We start from the raw sequence: 22,530 nt of genomic DNA, 5'->3' as shown, positions 1-22,530 counted from the left end.
AATATATATATACATATATATCTTTTTTTTTTTTTTTTTGAGACAGAGTTTTGCTCTTTTTGCCCAGGCTGGAGTGGTGCAATGGTGCAATCTCGGCTCACTGCCACCTCCCGGGTTCAAGCGATTTTCCTGCCTCAGCCTCCCAAGTAGCTGGGATTACAGGAGCCCGCCATCACACCTGGCTAATTTTTTTGTATTTTTAGTAGAGACTGGGATTCACCATGTTGGCCAGGATGGTCTTGAACTCCCAACCTCAGGTGATCTGCCCACCTCGGCCTCCCAAAGTGCTGGGATTACAGGCGTGAGCCACCACTGTCACCCAGTCAGGAGTGGAATGGTGCAATGGTGCAATCTCTGTTCACTACAACCTCCCGGGTTCAAGCGATTTTCCTGCCTCAGCCTCCCAAGTAGCTGGGATTACAGGAGCCCGCCATCACACCTGGCTAATTTTTTTGTATTTTTAGTAGAGACTGGGATTCACCATGTTGGCCAGGATGGCCTCAATCTCTTGACCTCGTGATCCGCCCGCCTCAGCCTCCCAAAGTGCTGGGGTTACAGGCGTGAGCCACCGCGCCCGGCCCAGGGTTCATATTAAGAACCAAGTTCTGGGAGACACTGAGGCCCCCAGGGGTTCTGGAGTCAGCCCTAAACCAGGTAGCCCTCAGGTGAGGTCTGCGAGCATCTCAGAAGCTTCCAGACCCTCTTGAAACCCAGCTCACCCTGCATCTCACTTCCTTTTGGTGCCTCGTTGCTCTGTTTGGCCTCATTGGCCCTTTCCTAAAGCCATCCAGTAAACCTCCAGGCGCCTGGTGGGTTTGTCAAGGTGTTTCCCCATAGGTTCCTGTGCTTCTAGTGGGGGTAGGTATCAAAGTGGCAGCAGCAGCCTTACCGGCCTGGTATGCAGGAGCCAGAGCAGCTGGGGCAGGGGAGACCCAGGGGTCTGCCCTTGGCCAGCTCTGGCGGCCTCATCAATAGAGTGTGGCCTGCAGGTGAGCGGGAGGAGGAAGTCGTGTTTACCGCAGCACCAGCTGTTGCACATTTACTCCGTGCCTGAGGTTAAGTGCTTGACTCCGTTGCTCCATCAAACCTTCAGCACAACTCCTCTGTGAACCGAGGATTGTCATTATCCACGTCTTCCAAAGAAGCTCAGTTATCTGCCCCACATCGCCCAGCAGTCAGTCAAAAAGCCAGGATTCAAACCCAGGCTTGTCTGATTCCCAAGCATCCATCCCTCCCACCAGGCCAGCACCAGGGACCAGAGGGGTATAGGCCTGGGCCAGACCATGCAGGGGGCCACCACCCTGAGGGCACCTTGAGAGTGAAGGAGGAGGCCCCAGGACACCCTCCCAGGGCCCGTCCCCCTCCTCCTTAGCATGTTCCAGGCCTCTTCCAGGAAAGCCCTGAAGGGCCTGCATCCCCCTGTGGAGAGGAAAGAGAGGTGGCTAGACTCGCAGGGCTGGGGTCCAGAGGTAACAGCCAGGATGTGGAGTCCTTTGAGACAAAGGCTTGAACTGGCTCTTCCCTTGGGGAGGTTTTTGAGTCTCTAAGGGTGGGGTGAGAGACCGCGCCAAGGCTGCAGCTGCCCACAGCTGCCCACAGCTGGCTGTGCTGATGAGACTGCTCAGGCCCCCTGACTCTCTGCCCCTAACCCCAGTGGCTACAAACTCGGTCCCAAACTGGCAGGCCACCTGGCAGGAGGCCCCTGGACAGAGCAGAGCAGGGCCCTGCAGGCTCCAGCACCTGCTCCTCCTCTCCTCCCCGGACTCGTCTCGGTCCCCAAGCCTCATTCCTCAATTCTGGATGGAGACCACAGGTTTAGCAGTCAAGACATTTCTGAAATAAACCTTATTGCTTTTATAATGGAACTGGGGTGGGGTGGGTTCAATGAAACCACATAAATAAGGTAAAGACACGGAAGATCTCATGCAAGGAGGAACCATCTCTCTCAGTGTACCGTGAGCTCTCCAAGGCCAGGAACCCTGTCCTGCTTGCCTCCAGGTGTCCCCCTCAGTGTGAGGCAGAGTTGGGCACACGGCTCCACAAACGCTGTTTGCTGGTTGTCCGGTGCCTAGAACAATGACTGGTGCATCGGAGGCATTCAATGTATATTTGTTGGCTAAATGAATATAAGTGGGTTGCATATTTTGACTTGGGATAATTTGTGATATCTTTTTCTACCTCCCCTTAGAGGACTCCCCGTACACTCCCCTCCAGCACACCCTGCCCTTACCTCTCCTGCAGTCTCATCTCCCCAATCCTGGGTGTCTCCTGCCAGGCCGCTGCTAAGCTCTGCCCAGTCATGGTTACCTCCCCACCTCCCCAGCTGCAAGGAGGAGTCATCTGGCAACCAGTTGAGGCTAGATTCTCAGCAGCTTTATTGAATATCGAGAGGTGGTGTCACCTCCCACTGGACATGTGTCCTCAAGTTCATACCAGAACTGCTTTGGGACAGACAGACAGACAGGTGGCAGGGCAGGGCAGGTGTCTGCGAGGGTGGGGTCAGTGCACCAGGGGCAGCTCAGCTCTCCAAAGGGGCCAGCATCTGCACCTGCTCCTGCTGCTGCTCCTGCTGCTGCTCCTGCTGCTGCTCCTCCTGCTGCTCCTGCTGCTGCTGCTCCTGCTGCTGCTCCTCCTGCTGCTCCTGCTGCTGCTCCTGCTCCTGCTGCTGCTCCTGCTCCTGCTGCTGCTCCTGCTGCTGCTCGGGCTCCGGGAGGGACAGGGTGTTGTCCTGGCTCTCTTTCTCCTTGAAGGTGCTGAAGAAGGAGTTGACCTTGTCCCTCAGGTCCTTCTCCAGGAAGCTCAAGTGGCCTTCCACGTCCCCCGCATGGGGGCCCAGCTTCTGCCTGAGCTGTTCCATCTGCTGCACCAGAGCTTTGTTGAAGTTCTCCCCGTAGGGCTCCACCCGGAGCCGGAACTCCTCCACATGCCGGTCCAAGTGCCCGCCCAGCTCTGCCAGCGACTTCTGCAGCCCCTCGGTGTTGCCCCTCAGGTTGCCACGCATGTCCTCGGCCAAGGGCGCCAGCCTCTGCCGCAGCTCCTCCGCACTGGCCGAGATCCTGGCCTTGAGCTCCTCGGCGTTCTTCTTCATCTGGAAGGCCAGGCCCTCGAGCTGGTGGTTGAGCTTCTCCTGTGCGTCCTGAGCATAGGGAGCCAGGCTGCGGCGCAGCTCCTCCACGGTCTGGTCGATCTTGACTTTGAACTCGTCGGCGTAGGGCGTGAGGCGCTCCTTGAGTTCCTCCACGTTCTGGTCGATCTTGGCCTTGAGCTGGTCTGCGTGGGGCCTCAGCGAGGTCTGCAGGCTGTCGGCGTTCTCCCGCAGCACTCTCTCCATGCGCTGTGCGTAGGGGGTCAGCTGGCGCCGCAGCTGCTCAGTCTGCCTGTTGACCTGGGTGCGCAGCTGGTCCGTGTAGGGCTCCAGGCGCTGCTGCAGCTCTCGCACATTTTCCCCGATCTTCTGGCTCACCTCATTGGCATGGGGCAGCAGCCGGGCCCTCACCTCCTCCAGCTCCTTCCGAATCTCCTCCTTCAGTTTCTCCGAGTCCTTGGCCAGGCGTTCATGCAGCTCGGTGGCGAAGGGTACCAGCTTCTTCTGCAGGTCACCTGCGTAAGTGTTCACTTCTCCAAGTTTGTCCTGGAAGAGGGCACTGTGGGGAAGGGCACAAGGAGGCCACGTTACACTTGGCACTCACGTGGCAAGACTTTGTCTGCTTGTATACCACTCACCTTATGCACACTTGCTAGGACAGGTGAGTGCTCAGGGGTACCGAGTTCACCCTCCCTATGGCGGTTCAGATTGGAGAGGATGGCTGTCACAGACTAAGTTATGACACTGAATTTCTATCTCGGTATCTCCCACAGACTTTGTCTCAGAATCTACCCATCATGTCACCTCCAGCAGTTTGCTTTCCCCTCCTTGTCTGCAGAGGGTGGGACTTTGGGGTCCTTCCCTGAGAGGGTGTGCTGCAACATAGGATCACGTTATGTAACAGAATGTTGTCTTCCTGACCTCTGCCGGGGTCTTCCAGCGACACAAGGTGCTGCTTTCCTTGCCTGTGCCCAGGGGCCTCCCAAATATTCCCAGCTCCCTCCCCTTGATTTCAGTGGGGCCTGTCTTTCTGAAACGTATTAGAAATCAGCTCACATGACATTTTCCTCCCTCCCTTTCTTCCGTGAGCCCGAATGATAGGATGTGGCCATTTGTCAAACTCTAGAACATCAAAGCAAAAGGACATCACAGGGATTATTCGATCCAACCTTCCAGTTTACATATGTGGATCCTAGGTTCAGAGGCCCAGCCAGTTAGTGGCAGGGCAGTGGGTATCCTAAGCTCAGGGCTCCTGACTCTAAGCTCAACCCTTGCCAATACATTGCATGGTCTTTAAGAACTCCCTGTCACCACCGCACACTGTACTCCCTCTTACTTGAGTTGCTGGGTGAGTTCAGATTTCTGGAGATGTTCCACGGCCTCCTTGGCATTGCTGCTCAGCTGGCTGAAGTAGTCCCACATCACCGTGGCCACCTGGTCAGCACTAACCTCAGCCCGGGCTCCTGGGTGGTAACAGAGAATTCATGAGACCCTGTCTCTTTGTGGCCCCTCTGCTCCAGCTCTGAGCTGCAGACTGGATGATGGCGGGGGTGCCCAATCTGCAATTTTCCCTGTCTGGGCTTAGCTTTTTGGAAGCCACAGGGATATGTGAAACTGATATAGCACCAATGCCAGTGGGCCCACCACTGGGACTGGGCCAGCTCTCCCGTGAGCCACTTGGCAGCCAGGCAGACCTCATGTCCAGCTTGGGGCTGATGGGCACTCAGAAGTGTCCTTTTGTTTTGGCCCAACTTCCATCCTGCACCACTCAGAGCAGCCGCCTAAGAGCCCCATCCGAAGATAGCTTCTACTCACCGGTGACAGCCACCAGGGCCAGGGTCAGGACCACGGCCTTCAGGAACATCCTGAGCTCCTTGCTGGGCTGGAGGAGTTTCCTGCCACCCTGGATCCTCCCTACAATCAGGGGAGCTGATGAAGAGGTCTTCAGGAGAGCTCACCTGCGCTGCTGTGGGAACTGACTGAAGCTCAGAGCCAGCCAGACATTTAAACTCTCTCCCTACCACTGCCCCCGCCGGCTGCCCTCCCCACCTCCTTCCCCAGTGTGACTCCACGCTGGAAGGTGACACATTCCCAAGAGGCCTCTTGGACTTTTGTGACCCTGAGACTACGTGGAAGCTGACAGCAGACCGGGGCTTAGGCGATAGTTAGAAGTGGTGGCTGTTCTGTGCATAGGCACCCCCACTACCAACCTCAGCGTGGAAAGGAGGAGGGGAGTGGAAAACGGTGAGAGAAACACCTTGAGGAGCCCCTGAGCCCGGGACTGATGATGCCTCAAGGCTCTGCTGGCAGCTCTGGGTTTGTGCCAGGCTCATGGGGGGCAAAGTCCACATCTCCTCTGTCTGCCCCAGTGAAGAGAGTTCCCCCCAATCTCCACATCTGCCACTAATGCTGACTCCATCTCAGAGCACCAGACACTAGAGTGGGACCATCCAGGGCTGCAGATAGCATAGTGAGCTAAAATCTAGGTCTCTTGTCAAGGTACACCCAAGAGGAGGGGGTGCTGGAGAGCCTTTGGGCAGATGGGTGCAGGGGACAGGGCCTTATCCTGAAAGGGTTAATTGTAGTGTGCTTCATGTCCCACTCCCAAGCTGTGCCTCCTTGGTCTAGTTATTCAAAGCCCTCAGCCTCAGTCTCTCCTCTGAGCAATGCGATGGTTCAGTACATTAAAGAAGACATTGCTTGCAAAGTGGGTAGTAGGGTCCTCCCTCAGTCTCCATGGGAAATTGATTCCAGGACAAAAAATCCATGGATGCTCAAGTCCTTGATATAAAATGGCATAGTATTTGCATATAACCTAAGCACAACCTCCCATGTACTTTAAATCTCTACACTACTTATAATAGCTAATACAACAGAAATGCTGTGTGAATGGTGGTTATACTGTATTGTTTAGGAGACAATCACCAAAAAAGTCTGTATATGTTCAGTATAGGTGCAATTTTTTTTTCTTTTTTTTTTTTTTTTTTGAGACGGAGTCTCACTCTGTCACCCAGGTTGGAGTGCAGTGGTGCAATCTTGGCTCACTGCAATCTCTGCCTCCCAGGTTCAAGAAATTCTCCTGCCTCAGCCTCCTAAGTAGCTGGGATTACAGGCACCTGCCACCAGGCCCAGCTGATTTTTGTATTTTTAGTAGAGACAGGGTTTCACCATGTTGCTCAGGCTGGTCTCCAACTCCTGGCCTCAAGCAATCCTCCCATCTTGGCCTCCCAAAGTGCTGGGCTTACAGGCATGAGCCACTGCACCCTGCCCAGATGCAACTTTTTTTAAAACATTGTTTTTAATGGAGATGGGCTTTCGCTATGTTGCTCGGGCTGGTCTCCAACTCCTGGCCTCAAGTGATCCTCCCATCTCGGCCTCCCAAAGTGCTGGGCTTACAGGTGTGAGCCACTGTGCCTGGCCCACAAATGCAATTTTTTAAAAAATATTTTCAATCCAAGTCTGGTTGAATCCATGGACACAGAAACCAAGGATACAGAGAGCTGCCTATAGAGTTCCTGGCACAGAGTAAGTTCTGAAAAATAGTTGCTGTTATTATGATAATCATACTGTGCTCCTGATTTGGAGTAAAGCAGGGAGTATAGCAGAGTGCTCCCTCTTCTAGTGAGAGTGGCAGAGTGAGACTCAGCCCTCTGAGGGGCACCAGGTGGGCCAGAGGCAGGGTGATAGGTGGGACCAACCTTAGCTCCTGCCCTCCGCAGCTTCCAGTCACACTCCCTGGGCAGCAGCAGCTGGCTTGAGCAGAATCTCGGGACCTGAGGCTCTCAGGGGACCTCCCATTGGGGGATGGAGGGCAACGGTGGTGGTGCACAGGAAGTCTTCTACTTAGATGTCTAGCGGATATCTAAATGAGGCTGCATGCATAATCACATACAGACATCCACTGAGAATGTGACACACCACGTCAGTGTGGGTCCCTCTGCCAGACCACACCACTCCCAGTGACTGTGAGGTGACATCCAGCACATTGCACTATTGGCTCCTGTCGGTGAGTGCAGTGCCTGACAACAGTGAGCTACATTTATTTGTAAAAATGAATGCCATCAGAGTAGACCACAATTGTGCTAACTCGAATTTGCTTTGTGTGCATTTCTTTCAGTTTCCTGAAGTGGCTTGATGTCTCACAGGGTTGAAGGCAGCCAAATGACCTTCTGACTCTGACACTTCTTCTGCTGGGTACCCGCTGCCCTGCAGTGGTCTCCATGCTACCATGCTGCCTCCTTTTTGATGTAGCCTGTGCCATCTCTCAGTGACTGTTGGGGTCAGATGCTGGAGTCCACTCCCTGGCTTTGCATCCAGCCTCCAACACGTACTGCCTGTGTGTCCTTGGGCAAGTCTCATAACCTCTCTGGGCCTCGGTTGCCTTGGTGAGACATAACCACTGTACCTGCCTCCCAGGCTGTGAGGATTCACTGAGATAATTATATAACGCTTGCAAAAATGTCTGGCACATAGTAAAAATGATCACTGAATGTTAGCCACATCTTACCCCTGCAAGGCTTACCTCCCTGGAACCCATTGGTCCCAACCCTGCTCCTGAATCAGGCACAGTCCAGCTTGCCGTGGGAGCAAAGATCAGTACTCAGTGCTCCTGTCCCTTCCTCAGGCCAGAGCTGAGGAGGAGACTGAGTCACAAAAGACACCTCAGCTGCAGTTTGACCTCCGGGACTCACAGTCTGAGCAGCAGGTGCCACCAGCATGTGAGAGGTCCAGAGCTCTTCTGTCTCGCCCACCCGCCTGGGTGCACCCATGCTGGGAGCGCCTGCACCATTTGAGCATCTCCGATAGCATCCGCCAGAGTGAGTGCGGATTCACAGAAGTATGCAAATCACTAAGAATCCAGGGACTGGCACAGTCCATGCGTGCACCCACACTCACGAGGGGGCCTGCTGCCGCTCAGCGTGGCAGGGATGTGACCTGTTAATGAATGTATTTACTTCCCAGAGTCTGTGGGCATGTTTTGCATCGATCTGTAGATGGATTTGTTTTGGGGAGCAGGGAGAGAATGAGGGCCCCCTGTGCCCAGTCTTACAGGGTGCAAGTAGCTGATGGGAAGAGCAGATTGCCTTCCAGCCGGGCCTGGTCCTGTGAGTCAGGGGCCTTCACCTTAGTGGGCGTGAAAGGCCTGTGTGATCTCAAGGGAGACATGGCCTCTCCGAGCCTCTCCTTATCTGTACAACCGACAGACGTAATGATTGGTGAGGCAATGAGGCTGATTGCTCAGCATTAGCTACGGCCACCCCTCCTGGCCAGTCACACAGGGATCAAACCAGGGGTCAGTCCAGAGGTCAGAGTCAGGAGCAGACAACTCAGATCCAGCCAGGGACAGACTCAGCCAGGGACAGGCAGGTCACACAGACATGTGCCTCACGTATGCTTCAAGGGGCCCTCCCCTGGGCAGAACTAAAGGACAGCTCCTGTTGCCATAGGAGGGATCTGGGTGAGATACTAGGAGGAACTGCCAGCATGATGATGTGTGATGAACAAGGGCCTCTGGCCAACAGGTCTGAATCAGGGCTGCCCAGCCCAGACTGGAAGGAAGGGCACGGATCACGGGGGCTTGAGTACTAAACCTGACCTGGACACAAGGTGAAACAGCCCAACCCCAGAGGACCATTTTTGGCCCCAGATGGTCAAATCCCCTTTTCCTCCCATCTACCACTGGCTTCTCCCCGAACCAGTCTTAATTCCAGGAGTGCCATGATGAGAGAGAGGGGGAGCTTAGGCTGCCCACCAAGAGAGCCCCCACCGAGGTGCAGGCTGGACTGCTGGTGAGGGGCCACAGGTATTCACAGGTACCAAGCCCTTGGAAGGAGACAAGGCACCAGGCTTCCTGGAGGTGTGCTGCATCTAGCTCAGCACACTGCCAGGTCTGTCTGCCCACATGTCCTGACCTCCCTGGGTCCACTGCCATGCAAGAGAGAGAGGCCAGGCTCCTCCATACCCTCTGCACAGGTGGAAGGGCTTGGAGGATCTGGGGCCACGGGACCCTGCCAGCCCATTTTAGCCTGCCCGGGGCCATGGACCTTGTTGCCCGCCCCTGCCTGGATCTGGGTCCCCACTGTGCCTTTGCCTCTGGGGCTACGGAGCAGGCCACAGCAGAACAGGAAAGGGCGTCCCCAATACCAAATCCTCCAGTGACCACCTCCTCGCCTTCTACCCCATCACCAAAGCCTGCAGCCTCCAGTGACCACCTCCTCGCCTTCTACCCCATCATCAAAGTCTGCAGCCTCCAGTGACCACCTCCTCGCCTTCTACCCCATCACCAAAGCCTGCAGCCTTCAGTGACCACCTCCTCGTCTTCTACCCCATCATCAAAGTCTGCAGGAGACTTGAGACGGATTTGTTCAGGGCATGTGACTGATGCGTCTATAGGGGTCTCAGTGCTCTAGGCCGTCTGGTATTTGCCTGGTGTGTGTGAAGACCTGGATTAAGGCTCCCAGCCTTACTACTAATGGGCTGTGCACTTGGAGCCCTTAGAGCCTTAGATTTACAACCTATAAAATGGAGTTAATGTCTACTTCACAGGATTCTATTTGCATTTTAACAGAAAACAAAGTCTTAAGTCAAAGGAATGAATCTCTCTCTTTTTTTTTAGACCAAGTCTAGCTCTGTCATTGGAGTGCAGTGGCGCGATCTTGGCTCACTGCAACCTCCACCTCCGGGGTTCAAGCAATTCTCGTGCCTCAGCCTCCTGAGTAGCTGGGACTACAGGTGTCACCATGCCCAGCTAATTTTTTGTATTTTTAGTAGAGACTGGGTTTGGCCATGTTGCCCAGGCTGGTCTGAAACTCCTCGCCTCAGGTATCCGCCCATCTCAGCCTCCCAAATTGCTGGGATTACAGGCATGAGCCACTGTGTGCAGCCAGGAATGAATCCCTACCAGAGTAATTCCAATCTCACCCACCGATAAAGAATTCTGAGGGCAGAGCCGGGCCACTTTCTCAGGCCTCTGATTTCATACTGTGGTGTTAGTTACTTCTGAGAGGACGACTTGCTGCCAGAGCTCTATTTTTTATGTTAGAGGCTCCTGCTGCCTGCAGACTCTGCTGTCTGGGAAGGGCACAGCGTTGGGAGGGAGAGGGAGGTGTGAGTCCCTCCGTGGTCCCGCTGCTTTGTACTTCTCTGTCTCATTTCCTTTTCAGCACCACTCTGGGAAATCAGTATTTTAGCCCCATTTTATCCTCAGAAAATTGAGGCTCTGAGACATTATGTTTGTGGCCTGGGTCATATTAAGTGCCAAAGGCATCATTTAAGCCTAAGATGTCCTGGCTTCAAGGTCTCGGCATGTGGAAGACAGGCCCCCTCATCCTGCCATCCCTGCTGCGGCTTCACTGTGGGCCCAGGGGACATCTCAGCCCCGAGAAGGGTCAGCCGCCCCTCCTGGACCACTGACGCCCGACAGAACTCCTCTGTGCCCTCTCCTCACCAGACCTTGTTCCTCCCAGTTGCTCCCACAGCCAGGGGGCAGTCAGAGCTGCTCTTCCCCCAACCCCACTGAGGAACCCAGGAAGGTGAATGAGAGAATCAATCCTGGTGGAGGCTGGGGAGGGCCCGAGCCATGAGACCAGTTCCTCCCCCAGGGGATGTTATCAGTGGGTCCAGAGGGCAAAATAGGGAACCTGGTGGAGGGAGGGACAAAGGCCTTGGGCTCTGAGTGACCTTGGCCCTTCCCCACCGACCCCTGCCCTGCACGCAGGAGGGGGCAGTGGTGGGGCACACAGGGGTGGGGGCGGGTGGGGGCTGCTGGGTGAGCAGTGCTCACCTGCCCGGATTGAAACCCACAGATGGAGGTGCTGAGGAGCTGTGAGAGCTCAGCCCTGTTACCAGGCCCGCCGGAGCCACTGCTGCCTGGTCTTCCGTGCCTTTACTCCAGGCACCCCCCAGCCCAACCCACCCGCTTGTTCTTAAATCTGAAGAAGTTCCTCACCCCTCTACTCCAGGCTGTGTTCAGGGCTTGGGGCTGGCGGAGGCAGGGGCCTAAAATTCCAGTGTGAAGGGCCGAGATGGGCCCGAGGCCCCTGGCCTATGTCCAAGCCGTTCCCCCTCTCACCAGTCTCTCCCTGGGGAGCCAGTCAGCTAGGAAGGAATGGGGGTACCCCAGGCCCACCCCTAGTTCCTGAGCTCATCTGGGCTGCAGGGCTGGCGGGACAGCAGCATGGACACAGTCTCCTGGGGATTTCCCAACTCTCCCGCCAGCTTGCTGCCTCTGGCCGCCCTGCCTCAGGCCCTGGTCTCTGATCAGCAGGTGACCTTTGCCCAGTGCCCTGGGTCCTCAGTGCCTGCTGCCCTGGAGACAATATAAAACAGGTCAGAACCCTCCTGCCTGCTTGCTCTGTTCATCCCTAGAGGCAGCTGCTCCAGGTAATGCCCTCTGGGGAGGGGAAAGAGGAGGGGAGGAGGATGAAGAGGAGCAAGAGGAACTCCCTGTCCAGCCCAGCCAGCAAGCCTGGAGAAACACTTGCTAGAGCTAAGGAAGCCTCAGAGCTGGACGGGTGCCCCCCACCCCTCATCATAACCTGAAGAAAATGGAGGCCCGGGAGGGGTGTCACTTGCCCAAAGCTACACAGGGGGTGGGGCTGGAAATGGTTCCAAGTGCAGGCTTCCCCGTCATTCTGCAGGCTTAGGGCTGGAGGAAGCCTTAGACAGCCCAGTCCTACCCAGACAGGGAAACTGAGGCCTGGAGAGGGCCAGAAAGCCCCCAAAGTCACACAGCATGTTGGCTGCACTGGACAGAGACCAGTCCAGATCGCAGGTGCCTTGATGTCCAGTCTGGTGGGTTTTCTGCTCCATCCCACCTACCTCCCTTTGGGCCCCTCACTAGTCCCCCTTCTGAGAGCCCGTATTAGCAGGAAGCAGGCCCCTACTCCCTCTGGCAGACCCAGCTCAGGTCCCACCTTAGGGGCCATGCCACCTGTCCAGGGAGGGGTCCAGAGGCATGGGGGCCTCGGGTGCCCCTCACAGGACAATTCCTTGCAGGAACAGAGGCGCCATGCAGCCCCGGGTACTCCTTGTTGCTGCCCTGCTGTCACTCCTGGCCTCTGCCAGTAAGCACTTGGTGGGACTGGGCTGGGGGCAGGATGGAGGTGGCTTGGGGATCCCAGTCCTAATGGGTGGTCAAGCAGGAGCTCAGGGCTCGCCTAGAGGCCGATCCACCACACTCAGCCCTGCTCTTTCCTCAGGAGCTTCAGATGCCGAGGACACCTCCCTTCTTGGCTTCATGCAGGGCTACATGCAGCATGCCACCAAGACTGCCAAGGATGCACTGACCAGCGTCCAGGAGTCCCAGGTGGCCCAGCAGGCCAGGTACACCCGCTGGCCTCCCTCCCCATCCCTCATGCCAGCTCCCTCCATTCCCACCCGCCCTGCCCTGGTGAGATCCCAGCAATGGAATGGAGGTGCCAGCCTCCCCTGGTCCTGTGCCTCTTTGGCCTCCTCTTTCCTCACAGGGCCTTTGTCAGGCTGCTGTGGGAGAGACGACAGAGTTGAGACTGCGTTCCTCCCGGGTCCCTCCTTTCTCCTCAGAGCAGTTCTAGGGTGGGCCATTTTAGCCCTCGTTTCCATTTTCCTTTCCTTTTCTTTCTTTTTCTTTTCTTTTCTTTCTTTTTTTTTTTTTTTTTTTTTGAGATGGAGTCTCCCTCTGTCACCCAGGCTAGAGTGCAGTGGTGCGATCTCGGTGATCTCGGCTCACTGCAACCTCTGCCTCCCAGGTTCACCCCATTCTTCTGCCTCAGCCTCCCAAGTAGCTGGGATTACAGGCGTGCCACCACACCCAGCTACTTTTTGTATTTTTCTCAGAGACAGGGTTTCCCCATGTTGGACAGGCTGGTCTTGAACTCCTGACCTCAGGTGATCTGCCTACCTTGGCCTCCCAAATTGCTGGGATTACAGGCATGAGCCATTGCGCCTGACCCCATTTTCCTTTTCTGAAGGTCTGGCTAGAGCAGTGGTCCTCAACCTTTTTGGCACCAGGGACCAGTTTTGTGGTAGACAGTTTTTCCATGGGTCAGCGGGGATGGCTTGGGGATGAAACTGCTCCACCTCAGATCACCAGGCATTGGATTCTCATAAGAAGCCCTCCACCCCGACCCCTGGCATGCGCAGTTCACAATAGGTTTCACACTCCTGTGAGAATCTAATGCCACCTAATCTGACAGAAGGCGGGGCTCGGGCGGTATTCCTCTGTCACCCGTCACTCACTTTGTGCTGTGCAGCCCGGCTCCTAACAGGCCATGGACCAGTACCCATCTGTGACTTGGGGGCTGGGGACCCCTGGGCTAGGGGTTTGCCTTGGGAGGCCCCACCTGGCCCAATTCTAGCCTGGGTATGAGAGCGCTTCTGCTTTGTTCCAAGACCTGGGGCCAGGGTGAGCAGAAGTGTGTCCTTCCTCTCCCATCCTGCCCCTGCCCATCGGTCCTCTCCTCTCCCTACTCCCTTCCCCACCTCACCCTGACTGGCATTGGTTGGCATAGCAGAGGTTGTTTATAAGCATTCTTAATCCTCAGAACCGGCTTTGGGGTAGGTGTTATTTTCCCACTTTGCAGATGAGAAAATTGAGGCTCAGAGCGATTAGGTGACCTGCCCCAGATCACACAACTAATCAATCCTCCAATGACTTTCCAAATGAGAGGTTGCCTCCCTCTGTCCTACCCTGAGCAGAACCAGGATGTACAACTCCAGGGGATACTGTTTGCACAGAAAACAATGACAGCCTTGACCTTTCACATCTCCCCACCCTGTCACTCTGTGCCTCGAGCCCAGGGGCAAAAACATCTGAGGTGACCTGGAGACGGCAGGGTTCGACTTGTGCTGGGGTTCCTGTAAGGGCATCTCTTCTCCCAGGGTGGCAGCTGTGGGGCAGTCCTGCCTGAGGTCTCAGGGCTGTTGTCCAGTGAAGTTGAGAGGGTGGCAGGGAGAGCCAGTGGGGACATGGGTGTGGGTCCCATAGTTGCCTCCAAAGGAGTTCTCATGCCCTGCTCTGTTGCTTCCCCTTACTGATTTAGAGGCTGGGTGACCGATGGCTTCAGTTCCCTGAAAGACTACTGGAGCACCGTTAAGGACAAGTTATCTGGGTTCTGGGATTTGAACCCTGAGGCCAGACCCACTCTGGCTGAGGCTGCCTGAGACCTCAATACCCCAAGTCCACCTGCCTGTCCATCCTGCCAGCTCCTTGGGTCCTGCAGCCTCCAGAGCTGCCCCTGTAGGTTGCTTAAAAGGGACAGTATTCTCAGTGCCCTCCTACCGCACCTCATGCCTGGCCCCCCTCCAGGCAGGGTGTCCTCCCAATAAAGCTGGACAAGAAGCTGCTATGAGTGGGCCGTCACAAGTGTGCCATCTGTGTCTGGGTATGGGAAAGGGCCGAGGTTGTTCTGTGGGTAGGCACTGGACGGACTACAGGTCAGGCAGACCTGGGGACCAGCGCTCTATCCACCTTCTGGTAGCTGGGCAGTCTCTGGGCCTCAGTTTCTCCATCTCTAAGGTAGGAATCACCTTCCGTACCCTGCCTTCCTTGACAGGTTTGTGCGGAAGGTCAAACCAGACAATAAGCTTGCTGATACTTTGATAAACTGTTAGGTGCTGCACAACATGACCTGAGTGTGTGCCGTATGCCCGCCACTATGCCTGGTACTTAAGTCATCATCAGAGTTGAGACTGTGTGTGTTCACTTAAAACCGTGGAGCTGACCTCCCCGATCCAGGCCACCTGGCCCTCTTAGGCACAGGGGAGGGGAGGAGGCCGGATGCGCTAGAGGTTGGAGTAAGATGCAACGAGGCGCTAGTCTTAGCTCCACCCCTTGGTATCAGCCTCAGTTTCTTACATGTAAAGTGGATACAACCATATCCCCTCCACCGTAGGCCTGCCATGAGATTGAAATGAGAGAGCGTTCGAACCGTTTGGCACAGCACCTGCGTGTAAAGATGCCTGATCAATGTTGTCATCATTACAGTTGAGCTGACTGGGCCCTTGGGACCTGGACTGGAGTGGCGGGGGGCGGTGTCCTGGGATCCAAAAAGGAGCACAAGATCTCCCCAACAGAGGCTGCTTCCTTTGTGTCCCCACCACCCAAAAGATGTTAGGTCAGAGAGCCCCAGAGCTGCAGATGGCTTGAGTAGGGCTCCACTCTTCAGATGAAAAAACTGTGGCCGAGAGAGGCAAAGGCACTTGGCCAGCATCACAGAGCCAGCACGTGGCAGGGCCAGACCTTGAGCCCAGGTCAGCTGCGAGTATTCTGCTCAGTTGGTGCAGAAAACAGTTTTGTCGCTCCTGTGTCAGGTGTTAGGGACTCCTTTACAGATCTCAGTGGCGTCGGTGTATCCAGCCCCACCTGGAGACTGCTTTCTTCTGGAAATTCCCCAGGGCTTCTCTCTGGGCCGAGATCTCAGCACCCATATCTGGAAAATGTTCCCACCCAGACCTGGCTGGATGACTGCTGTTGTAGCTCTGGAAGGTTAGGAACTAAAACGCCCACTCCTTTACCCAGGGGGTAGTGAAGATACACTGGAGATGGGGACATGGATATGGGCAGATTATCCAGGGCCTGCATGAGTGGGCGAAAGGCCCTGCAGAGAGAGGGTAGGGAAGGCTGTACAAGCGCACTGCCCAGATCTGTGAAGCCACATGCATGCATGCAAGGACATTCAGACATGAGTGCAAGGAGGGACTGTGACCAGGGAGGTCATGTGACAATACACAGGCATGCCTGCACACCCATGTGAACTTGAGTGCCAGGCCACACTCTCTTTTTTTTTTTTTTTTTTACCTGGAGTCTTGCTCTGTTGCCCAGGCTGGAGTGTGGTGGCATGATTTCGGCTGTGACCTCTGCCCCCTGGGTTCAAGCAATTCTCCTTCCTCAGCCTCCCTAGTAGCTGGGACTACGGGTGCAAGCCACCACGCCCAGCTGATTTTTTGTATTTTTAGTAGAGACAGGGTTTCACTATATTGGCCAGGCTGGTCTCAAACTCCTGGCCTCAAGTGATATGCCCGCCTCAGCCTCCCAAAGTGCTGGGATTACACGCTTGAGCCACCGTGCCTGACCCACACACTCTTTTTAATAATCATGGATGGCCAGGGGTGCAGGGTCTAAAAAGCACTGCCTAGCCCATCCTGCTGTTCACTGGGCAAGCGACGTCACATCTCCAGGCTTCAGTGTCCTCATCCATGCTGTGCCTCTGATGGCAATCTAGCCAGGATGGGAGGAAGGAAGGATGCAGTGAGATCACAGATATGAGAGCATCTCGGAAATAAAAATGTACCTGCAAGAGGTGGTGGTGATTTTTCTGACTCAGGCCAGCTTCTGCCAGGGCTAGCCGAAAGAGGGGTTGGCATGGCATGGAGCCGGTGGCATGGCATGGAGCCACAGCGGGTGGAGGGCTGGCTTACACTGCCGTGCCTGAGGAAGCGGCGGCTGTTTCTGGGTGGGATGGGAGTAGTGGGAGGGGGATACTGGCCTTGTGAGAAGAAAAGGGAAGTGTTTGTTTGAGAGGTTTTGAATTCATAAAGGAGGAGGCGCTCAAACTCCAAGCACTTCACTTGCACCCGGGGCCAAACCCCAATCCCAGTGACTCCCTGAGGCTGCCCCCCTCCGTCCCGCCACGCCCCGCCCCGCTGACAGCGACTGGGCTGGAGAAGGCTCTGTACGGAACACCTCTGGGGACAGGGAACCCACTGCTCCCAACTAAAGCAACCCTGTTTCCTGTCCTGCCCCAGACAGGGCTGCAGGCCTTGTCTGAGTCCCTTTCAGGGCAGCTGGCCTTGGATTGTCTGTGGCTTTGCCTGGTCCACTGTGACTTCCTTTCTACTTGAGCCTTGGTAAGGCAGACTCTACTCCCTCACTCGTAAGCAGCCAGGCGTCCAGCAGGTCCTCCAACGTCGATCTTGGCCCTAAGACGCCCAGTCGGGGCACGGAGTTGTTGAACTCCGGCTGGAAGTCCCTGCTCCAGGGCCAAAGGCCCCATCCGGGCTCCCCCGATGTCCCCGCACCCCCCTCTATTCTCCCAAAAGAAAGAAGCGGCTTCCCACTTCGGAAACGTTTATTCTGAGCACCGGGAAGGGGGGCGGCGGCGGGCGCCTCACTGGGTGCTGAGCTTCTTAGTGTACTCCTCGAGAGCGCTCAGGAAGCTGACCTTGAAGCTCTCCAGCACGGGCAGCAGGCCCTGGCGGAGGTCCTCGAGCGCGGGCTTGGCCTTCTCGCTGAGCGTGCTCAGATGCTCGCTGGCCTTCGCGTGGTACTCCGCCAGGCGGGCGCCGCCGTTCTCCTTGAGCGCCTCAAGGCGCGCGGCCAGGCGCTGGCGCAGCTCATCGCTGTAGGGGGCCAGATGCGTGCGCAGCGCGTCCACGTGGGCGCGCGCGCGGTCGCGCACCTCCTCCCCCAGCGGGCTCAGTTTCTCGTGCAGCTCGTGCAGCTTCTGGCGCGTGCCCTCGTGGAGCTCCGCGCGCAGCGGCTCCACCTTCTGGCGGTAGAGCTCCATCTCCTCCTGCCACTTCTTCTGGAAGTCGTCCAGGTAGGGCTGCACCTTGGCCTTCACCTCCTCCAGATCCTTGCTCATCTCCTGCCTCAGGCCCTCTGTCTCCTTTTCCAGGTTATCCCAGAACTCCTGGGTCACCGGGCCGAGCTGTTCGCGCAGCTTGCTGACGGTGGAGGTCACGCTGTCCCAGTTGTCCAGGAGCTTTAGGCTGGGGCGTGAGACAGAAGGGTTGAGGGCTGGCCTCCCAGCGCCCCAGCCTACCGGGGTGAGCCCTGGGCAACACCTGTCCGCGGAGGTGCAGTGGCCTAGCGTTTCCAGTACACGCTCAACCAAAACCCCTGCCCCGCCAGGCCATGCCCCTTTGTGCAGCTGGACCGAGGCACAGAGAGGAGCTAAGAAGGAGACAGAGCTGGGACTGGTGCCCAGTTACGTTGGTCTCCAAAGTGGGCCCTTGAAGGACCTCGCTTCTATGCCTCCAGCACATTCGCCTCTCCGAAGACAGCCCACACTCTTGCTGGGCAGGGGCAGAGGAGGTGGTGAAGAAGGGAAAGGGGTCTGCTACACTTGCAGGCACAATGTGGCACTGTGATCACAGATCGGGCAGCCCTGGTCTGTCCTTTGCAAGGGGGCATGGGCTGTGACCCTGCATGGGGATCCCATTCCGGTTTCTCCATCCAGACCATCTGTGGGACCCAGCTCATCAGATAGTAGGTGAGGACTCGGCCAGTCTGGCTTCAACATCTTCCCACAGGCCTCTGCCCCCTGCCCCTGCCCTCAACCCCAGGCTGGGTCCTTACTTTAGCTGTTTTCCCAAGGCGGAGCCTTCAAACTGGGACACATAGTCTTTGCCGCTGTCTTTGAGTGCTTCCACGTACACAGTGACCAGGTCCTTCACTCGATCCCAGGGGGTCTGTGGGGGTTCATCTTGCTGCCAGAAATGCCGAGCCTGGCTCCCTGAGGGTGGGAGGGGAGACCCAGATCAGGCCAGCTGTGGGCTGAGATCTGAGCCGAAAGGCCAAGCTTGGAGGTGGGGGAGAGGGCGTTGCCTCTGCCCAGGAGGGTGGGCCACAGGGGTTTGGGGACAAAGCCCCCCAATGTTTGGCTCCCTAGGCTGGGGGACACCTACCCGTCAGGAAGAGCACGGCCAAGGTCAGCACCGTAGCTTTCATCCTGAAGGGCCGTGGGGGACCTGGAGGAGAAGAAGGGCCTGGTTGAGTGGGGGGCCTCTAGCATGCAGAAGCCCCGTGCTCCCCCACTCATTGCAGCAAGGTGAGGAGAAGGGGCACGGAGTGGGAGAAGACCGCAGGTACCCAGAGGCCCGGCCTGGAGCAGGGCCTGAACCTCGAGCTGGGGAGCCAGAGTCACCCGGGGCAGGGAGCAGGACTCACCTCCTTCTCGCAGTCTCTAAGCAGCCAGTCCTTGCGGGGCCTATTTATGTCTCCAGCCAGGGGCTGGGCTGGGAGGCAGATAAGCCCAGCCCCAGCCCTGTTGCTGCTCACTGGTCCTGGCAATGTGGAACTTAAGAGTTCAAGGATCAGCTCTGTCCTTGGGGCTGGGCAAATAGAGTGGGCAAACAGCAAGCTGCGGGGGCTGCAGGACAGGGGTCAAGGGTTCAGTGGGGGCGGGAGGGGAGTGTCTGCAGGCTTGCAGGTCCCTGGGGTGGGGTCGGGGTTCCCTGCACTCATCCCTTCCCCTCCATGGGAGTGTGTGGGCGGTTGCCATTGTCCATTGTGTTGGCAGAGGAGGGGGTGGAGGGACGCTGGGACTCCTCCACCCAGGAGACCTCCTCCCCCACCATCCTGCATTCCAGGGAGACTACTTCACTCCCCTTCCCCTTCCCCCCGTCCTGTCCTCCCACCAGTGCGCTTCTTTAGTCCCCAGCAGGTCCTCCAGGCCTCTCTCCAAGCCTCCCAAACTGGTAAACCTGGGGAGAGGGGAGAGCACTCCGTGGCTCCCAGACTGAGGTTTCAGAGACCTCTTGCATCAAAACACTCTTGAGACTAATTCAGAGCTGCCAACTTTTAATTCTGTCTTGTAAAGATATTGTAAAGACCATCACTTCAAAAAGGAAAGACTTGAACAAAAAAAGGGCATAATCTCAGAATTACATTACAGAATTGAAGCCCCTTAGATTGAAGACGTCTCCCTCCGCATTGTTCACACTTACATTTGATCACGCACAGGTGAGACTGGATCTCAGCCCTCGGGAAGCCCTGGTGTGGGGAGAAGACCCTCGGGTAAGGAAGTGGCAGGAGACCACCTTTCTCATTTCACTTGGCCTCCATCTTGCTGGAGCCTCAGTTCCAGGAGTTCCAGGAGATTACAGTTCCTGTAATCTCTCTGAGCCTCAGTTTTTTATCTGCAAAATGGGGCAAGAATGGTCAGGGTTTTTGGAGGCCCCTGAGACAGCCTGTGAATGTAAAGTGCAGTGTGTCCGTTCGTGTTTGCAACATCATCTTGTCAGGTTTCTCCTGGAAGGCCCAGACCTCCCCCAGCAGGTTACTGACAGGACCTGAGTCCTAGAGCCCATGATGCAGGCTGAGAAGAACTGTGAGATCACTCCAGCCCCTTCCCACGCCACCATCTCACAGATGAACAGACTGAAGAGCACGGAGGGACTTTGCCCAAAGGCTCTCATCTCTCAGGGAGTTAGACGCAAGACTGGACCTAGAACCCAGTCTCTGGACTTAGGATGCAGGGCAGAAATGTACCCTGTACCATCACCCCAGGAAACTCCCTAACACTACAAACCAGCCTGACATCTCTGTTTACCAGATCAGGGAGTGGTCGGCCTCATGCCTTTCACTTCAGAGAAGATTCTGGAGCCAGAAAACCTTAGGTTTGAATCCCAGCTGTGCCACTTACTAGCTGTGTGACCCTGGATGAGTTGTGATGCGTCACCTCCCCACACATCAGTTTCTGATTGAAGATAATGATAGAACATGCCATCGCCCAGAGTTACAGCAGGGGTTACTGTGTGGCAAGCAGAATAATGCTCCCCAAAGATGTCCACATACTCATCCCTGGAACCTGTGGCTTTGCTACCTTCCATGGCAAAAAAAGATTTTGCCAGTGTGATTAAGGACCTGGAGATGGGGTGGTTGGCCTGGATTCTCCAGGTGGGCCCATTGTCATCACAGGGGTCCTTAGTACAAGAGGGAGGCGGGGCCTCAGAGTCAGAGAAGGAGATGTGAGGATGGCAGCGGAGGTCAGACTCATGTGACTGCTGGAAGGGGGCCATGAGCTGAGGGGCATGGCCAGCCCTTCCCTAGAAGCTGGAGAAGGCAAAGGAATTTCCCCTGTAGCCTCCAGAAGGAGCACAGCTCTGCTGGCACCATGATTTTAGCCCAGTGTGACCCATTTTGGACTTCTGTCCTCCCTAACTGTAAGGTAATAAATTTGTATCGTTTTAAGCATGAAATTTGAACATATATGCAAAACTGTTAGAAAGGTACCTCGCACTTAGTAAACAGTAACTATTGTGTTTTCTAGAATCCCAGTTTCTGGTATTGTATTCCCTTATTCCCACTACACTTGCTGTATCAGACCTGAGACCTCAGCTTCTGCAGCAGGCGTGAAGGCAGCAATCCCACATTTCTCTGCTTGATCTTAACTTGCAGTTGCTGAGATATGGGTCTTTCCCAGGACTGAAGGGGTCCCAGATGTCTGTGGGACTGTGTAGACAGGGAGGTGGCCTTGGTGAGCCGTCAGCCTGGACTGCCTACTTGGACATCCCAGCTGTCTGTAGCTTTAGAAATTGGGAAGGTGGCTGGTCCCCTGCTGGGACAGCTCACAGGTGTCTTGGGCCAAGAGAGCATCTTTTCTTTTGGAGGGTAGAGTTTGCCCCAGTCAGCGCATGGGGGAACCTCAAAAGCTTCCTGGTTGGACTCCAAGATACTTGCCAGTGTTTGACCCTTCTCTTTGGTTTGTTACTAAAAAGATTGTTATGGCTAAACCTAGTATTTAACATTTGCACAGTTCTTTAGTGGCCAAAGCACTTTCACAACTTAGAATGTCCCTATAAGGCTGGAGGCCAGATTTTACCCTTGTGATTTTTGCCTGTGGGAAAACTGCAGCTCAGAGCTGCCCTGCATCCTTCAGCTGTTAGCTATGTAGCACTGGCAGGGGTGGGAATCGGGAGGCCTGGCTTCTAGTTTTTTGAGGGTGGCCTTGCACCCTTGTGGAGCCTGCAGCCTTTGCAGTCTGATCAGGGACTTCTCAGTTTCCTGGCTCCGGGACTGCAAGGCGTCAGGATAGGGGGTGCTGTTGAGCAGCATCTTACCAAGCAGGCAGTTTCCTTTTTTAAATATACTTATTCACCAGGGTGGCTACTCCATTTTATTGCAAGGTATTTGGCTTAAACTCGTCCAAGGCCCCTTTACTAATGTTTTGGAAAGGAAGGAAGTCTTTCTGGACAGAGCTGATGGAAAAACTCACAACAACAAACTGGGTTGATGACACACTCAAACTCAGGGTCCAGCCAGGCATTGTTCAAGGCGCTCAGTGGCCATGGGTTGGACTGTTCAGTGGCTGCGGGGCCCACAAAGTAGGCCTCTGTTTCCACCCACTTCTCTCCCTCATCTTGGGAGCCTCCAGAGCGACTGCTCCTGAACAGGGTTACCAAGTCTTGGCCCTGGATGCCCTGACATGTGTGGAAGTGTTGGCAGTGACTGCAGGAGTGGATTTTGCACAGAAAGATTAGCAACTCCTTTCACAATTTATGTCCCAGCATACTGGTCCGTCTGTATCGGGAGGACTCTGTCCCCTGCTAGGTCTGGCACCTATTTGCTCAGTGAATGGCACTGGCATGCTAAAGGGAGGGTCACCAGCCTGGTCATAGGGAGGAGTGGGTCCTGGGAGGGGAGGCAGTCTCATACCAGCCCCTGCTCAGAACATTTCTTCTGGGAGCATGTGGTGTCAGCCAGAATGAGAGTTAGGGAGGGGAGGTGCCGACTGAGCAGG

The 22,530-nt window shown here is 55.8% G+C and overlaps 3 protein-coding genes across 7 annotated transcripts; 1 reads left to right on the top strand and 2 right to left on the bottom strand.

Annotated features, from left to right (window-relative positions):
• Window positions 1–2,518: 2,518 nt before the first annotated feature.
• Window positions 2,519–5,067, bottom strand: APOA4 (apolipoprotein A-IV). 2 transcript variants are annotated; one of them, XM_011982005.1, is made up of 4 exons: window positions 4,901–5,067; window positions 4,422–4,548; window positions 2,704–3,644; window positions 2,519–2,592 (listed from the first exon to the last, which is right to left on the bottom strand). In XM_011982005.1, the coding sequence occupies exons 1-4, from the start codon at window positions 4,947–4,949 to the stop codon at window positions 2,519–2,521; spliced, it is 1,191 nt and encodes a 396-aa protein (XP_011837395.1). In that variant the 5' UTR covers window positions 4,950–5,067. The 2 variants fall into 2 exon arrangements, with proteins under 2 accessions (XP_011837395.1, XP_011837390.1); XM_011982000.1 differs by having other exon boundaries at window positions 2,519–3,644.
• A 6,357-nt stretch (window positions 5,068–11,424) lies between these two features.
• On the top strand, window positions 11,425–14,417 carry APOC3 (apolipoprotein C-III). 2 transcript variants are annotated; one of them, XM_011982021.1, is made up of 4 exons: window positions 11,425–11,467; window positions 12,083–12,150; window positions 12,286–12,409; window positions 14,107–14,415. In XM_011982021.1, the coding sequence occupies exons 2-4, from the start codon at window positions 12,096–12,098 to the stop codon at window positions 14,225–14,227; spliced, it is 300 nt and encodes a 99-aa protein (XP_011837411.1). In that variant the 5' UTR covers window positions 11,425–11,467; window positions 12,083–12,095; the 3' UTR covers window positions 14,228–14,415. The 2 variants fall into 2 exon arrangements, with proteins under 2 accessions (XP_011837411.1, XP_011837401.1); XM_011982011.1 differs by having other exon boundaries at window positions 11,461–11,467; window positions 12,006–12,150; window positions 14,107–14,417.
• A 2,698-nt stretch (window positions 14,418–17,115) lies between these two features.
• Window positions 17,116–19,301, bottom strand: APOA1 (apolipoprotein A-I). Of its 3 annotated transcripts, none has more exons than XM_011982032.1 (4): window positions 18,957–19,301; window positions 18,695–18,757; window positions 18,366–18,522; window positions 17,116–17,776 (listed from the first exon to the last, which is right to left on the bottom strand). In XM_011982032.1, exons 2-4 carry the CDS (start codon window positions 18,735–18,737, stop codon window positions 17,173–17,175), a joined length of 804 nt encoding a protein of 267 aa, XP_011837422.1. In that variant the 5' UTR covers window positions 18,738–18,757; window positions 18,957–19,301; the 3' UTR covers window positions 17,116–17,172. The 3 variants fall into 3 exon arrangements, with proteins under 3 accessions (XP_011837422.1, XP_011837431.1, XP_011837440.1); XM_011982041.1 differs by having other exon boundaries at window positions 18,910–18,961; XM_011982050.1 differs by lacking the exon at window positions 18,957–19,301 and adding an exon at window positions 18,879–18,930.
• Window positions 19,302–22,530: the final 3,229 nt, after the last annotated feature.

Source organism: Mandrillus leucophaeus, unplaced genomic scaffold (genome assembly GCF_000951045.1).
Source record: "Mandrillus leucophaeus isolate KB7577 unplaced genomic scaffold, Mleu.le_1.0 Scaffold1052, whole genome shotgun sequence".
In the NCBI taxonomy this organism is placed as follows: domain Eukaryota; kingdom Metazoa; phylum Chordata; class Mammalia; order Primates; family Cercopithecidae; genus Mandrillus; species Mandrillus leucophaeus.
This window is presented reverse-complemented; position numbering and strand designations above follow the sequence as displayed.

What these genes read in the sequence shown, in the direction of transcription:
- APOA4 (XM_011982000.1), bottom strand. Translation starts at nt 4,949, where the DNA reads ATGTTCCTGAAGGCCGTGGTCCTGACCCTGGCCCTGGTGGCTGTCACC. An exon ending in GGCCCTGGTGGCTGTCACCG is followed by an intron (nt 4,549 to 4,900) that starts GTGAGTAGAAGC and finishes GTTACCACCCAG; the next exon opens with GAGCCCGGGCTGAGGTTAGT. An exon ending in GAACTCACCCAGCAACTCAA is followed by an intron (nt 3,645 to 4,421) that starts GTAAGAGGGAGT and finishes CCTTCCCCACAG; the next exon opens with TGCCCTCTTCCAGGACAAAC.
- APOC3 (XM_011982011.1), top strand. Translation starts at nt 12,042, where the DNA reads ATGGGGGCCTCGGGTGCCCCTCACAGGACAATTCCTTGCAGGAACAGA. An exon ending in GTCACTCCTGGCCTCTGCCA is followed by an intron (nt 12,151 to 12,285) that starts GTAAGCACTTGG and finishes CTCTTTCCTCAG; the next exon opens with GAGCTTCAGATGCCGAGGAC. An exon ending in CAGGTGGCCCAGCAGGCCAG is followed by an intron (nt 12,410 to 14,106) that starts GTACACCCGCTG and finishes TTACTGATTTAG; the next exon opens with AGGCTGGGTGACCGATGGCT.
- APOA1 (XM_011982032.1), bottom strand. Translation starts at nt 18,737, where the DNA reads ATGAAAGCTACGGTGCTGACCTTGGCCGTGCTCTTCCTGACGG. An exon ending in GGCCGTGCTCTTCCTGACGG is followed by an intron (nt 18,523 to 18,694) that starts GTAGGTGTCCCC and finishes TCCCACCCTCAG; the next exon opens with GGAGCCAGGCTCGGCATTTC. An exon ending in GCCTTGGGAAAACAGCTAAA is followed by an intron (nt 17,777 to 18,365) that starts GTAAGGACCCAG and finishes CTCACGCCCCAG; the next exon opens with CCTAAAGCTCCTGGACAACT.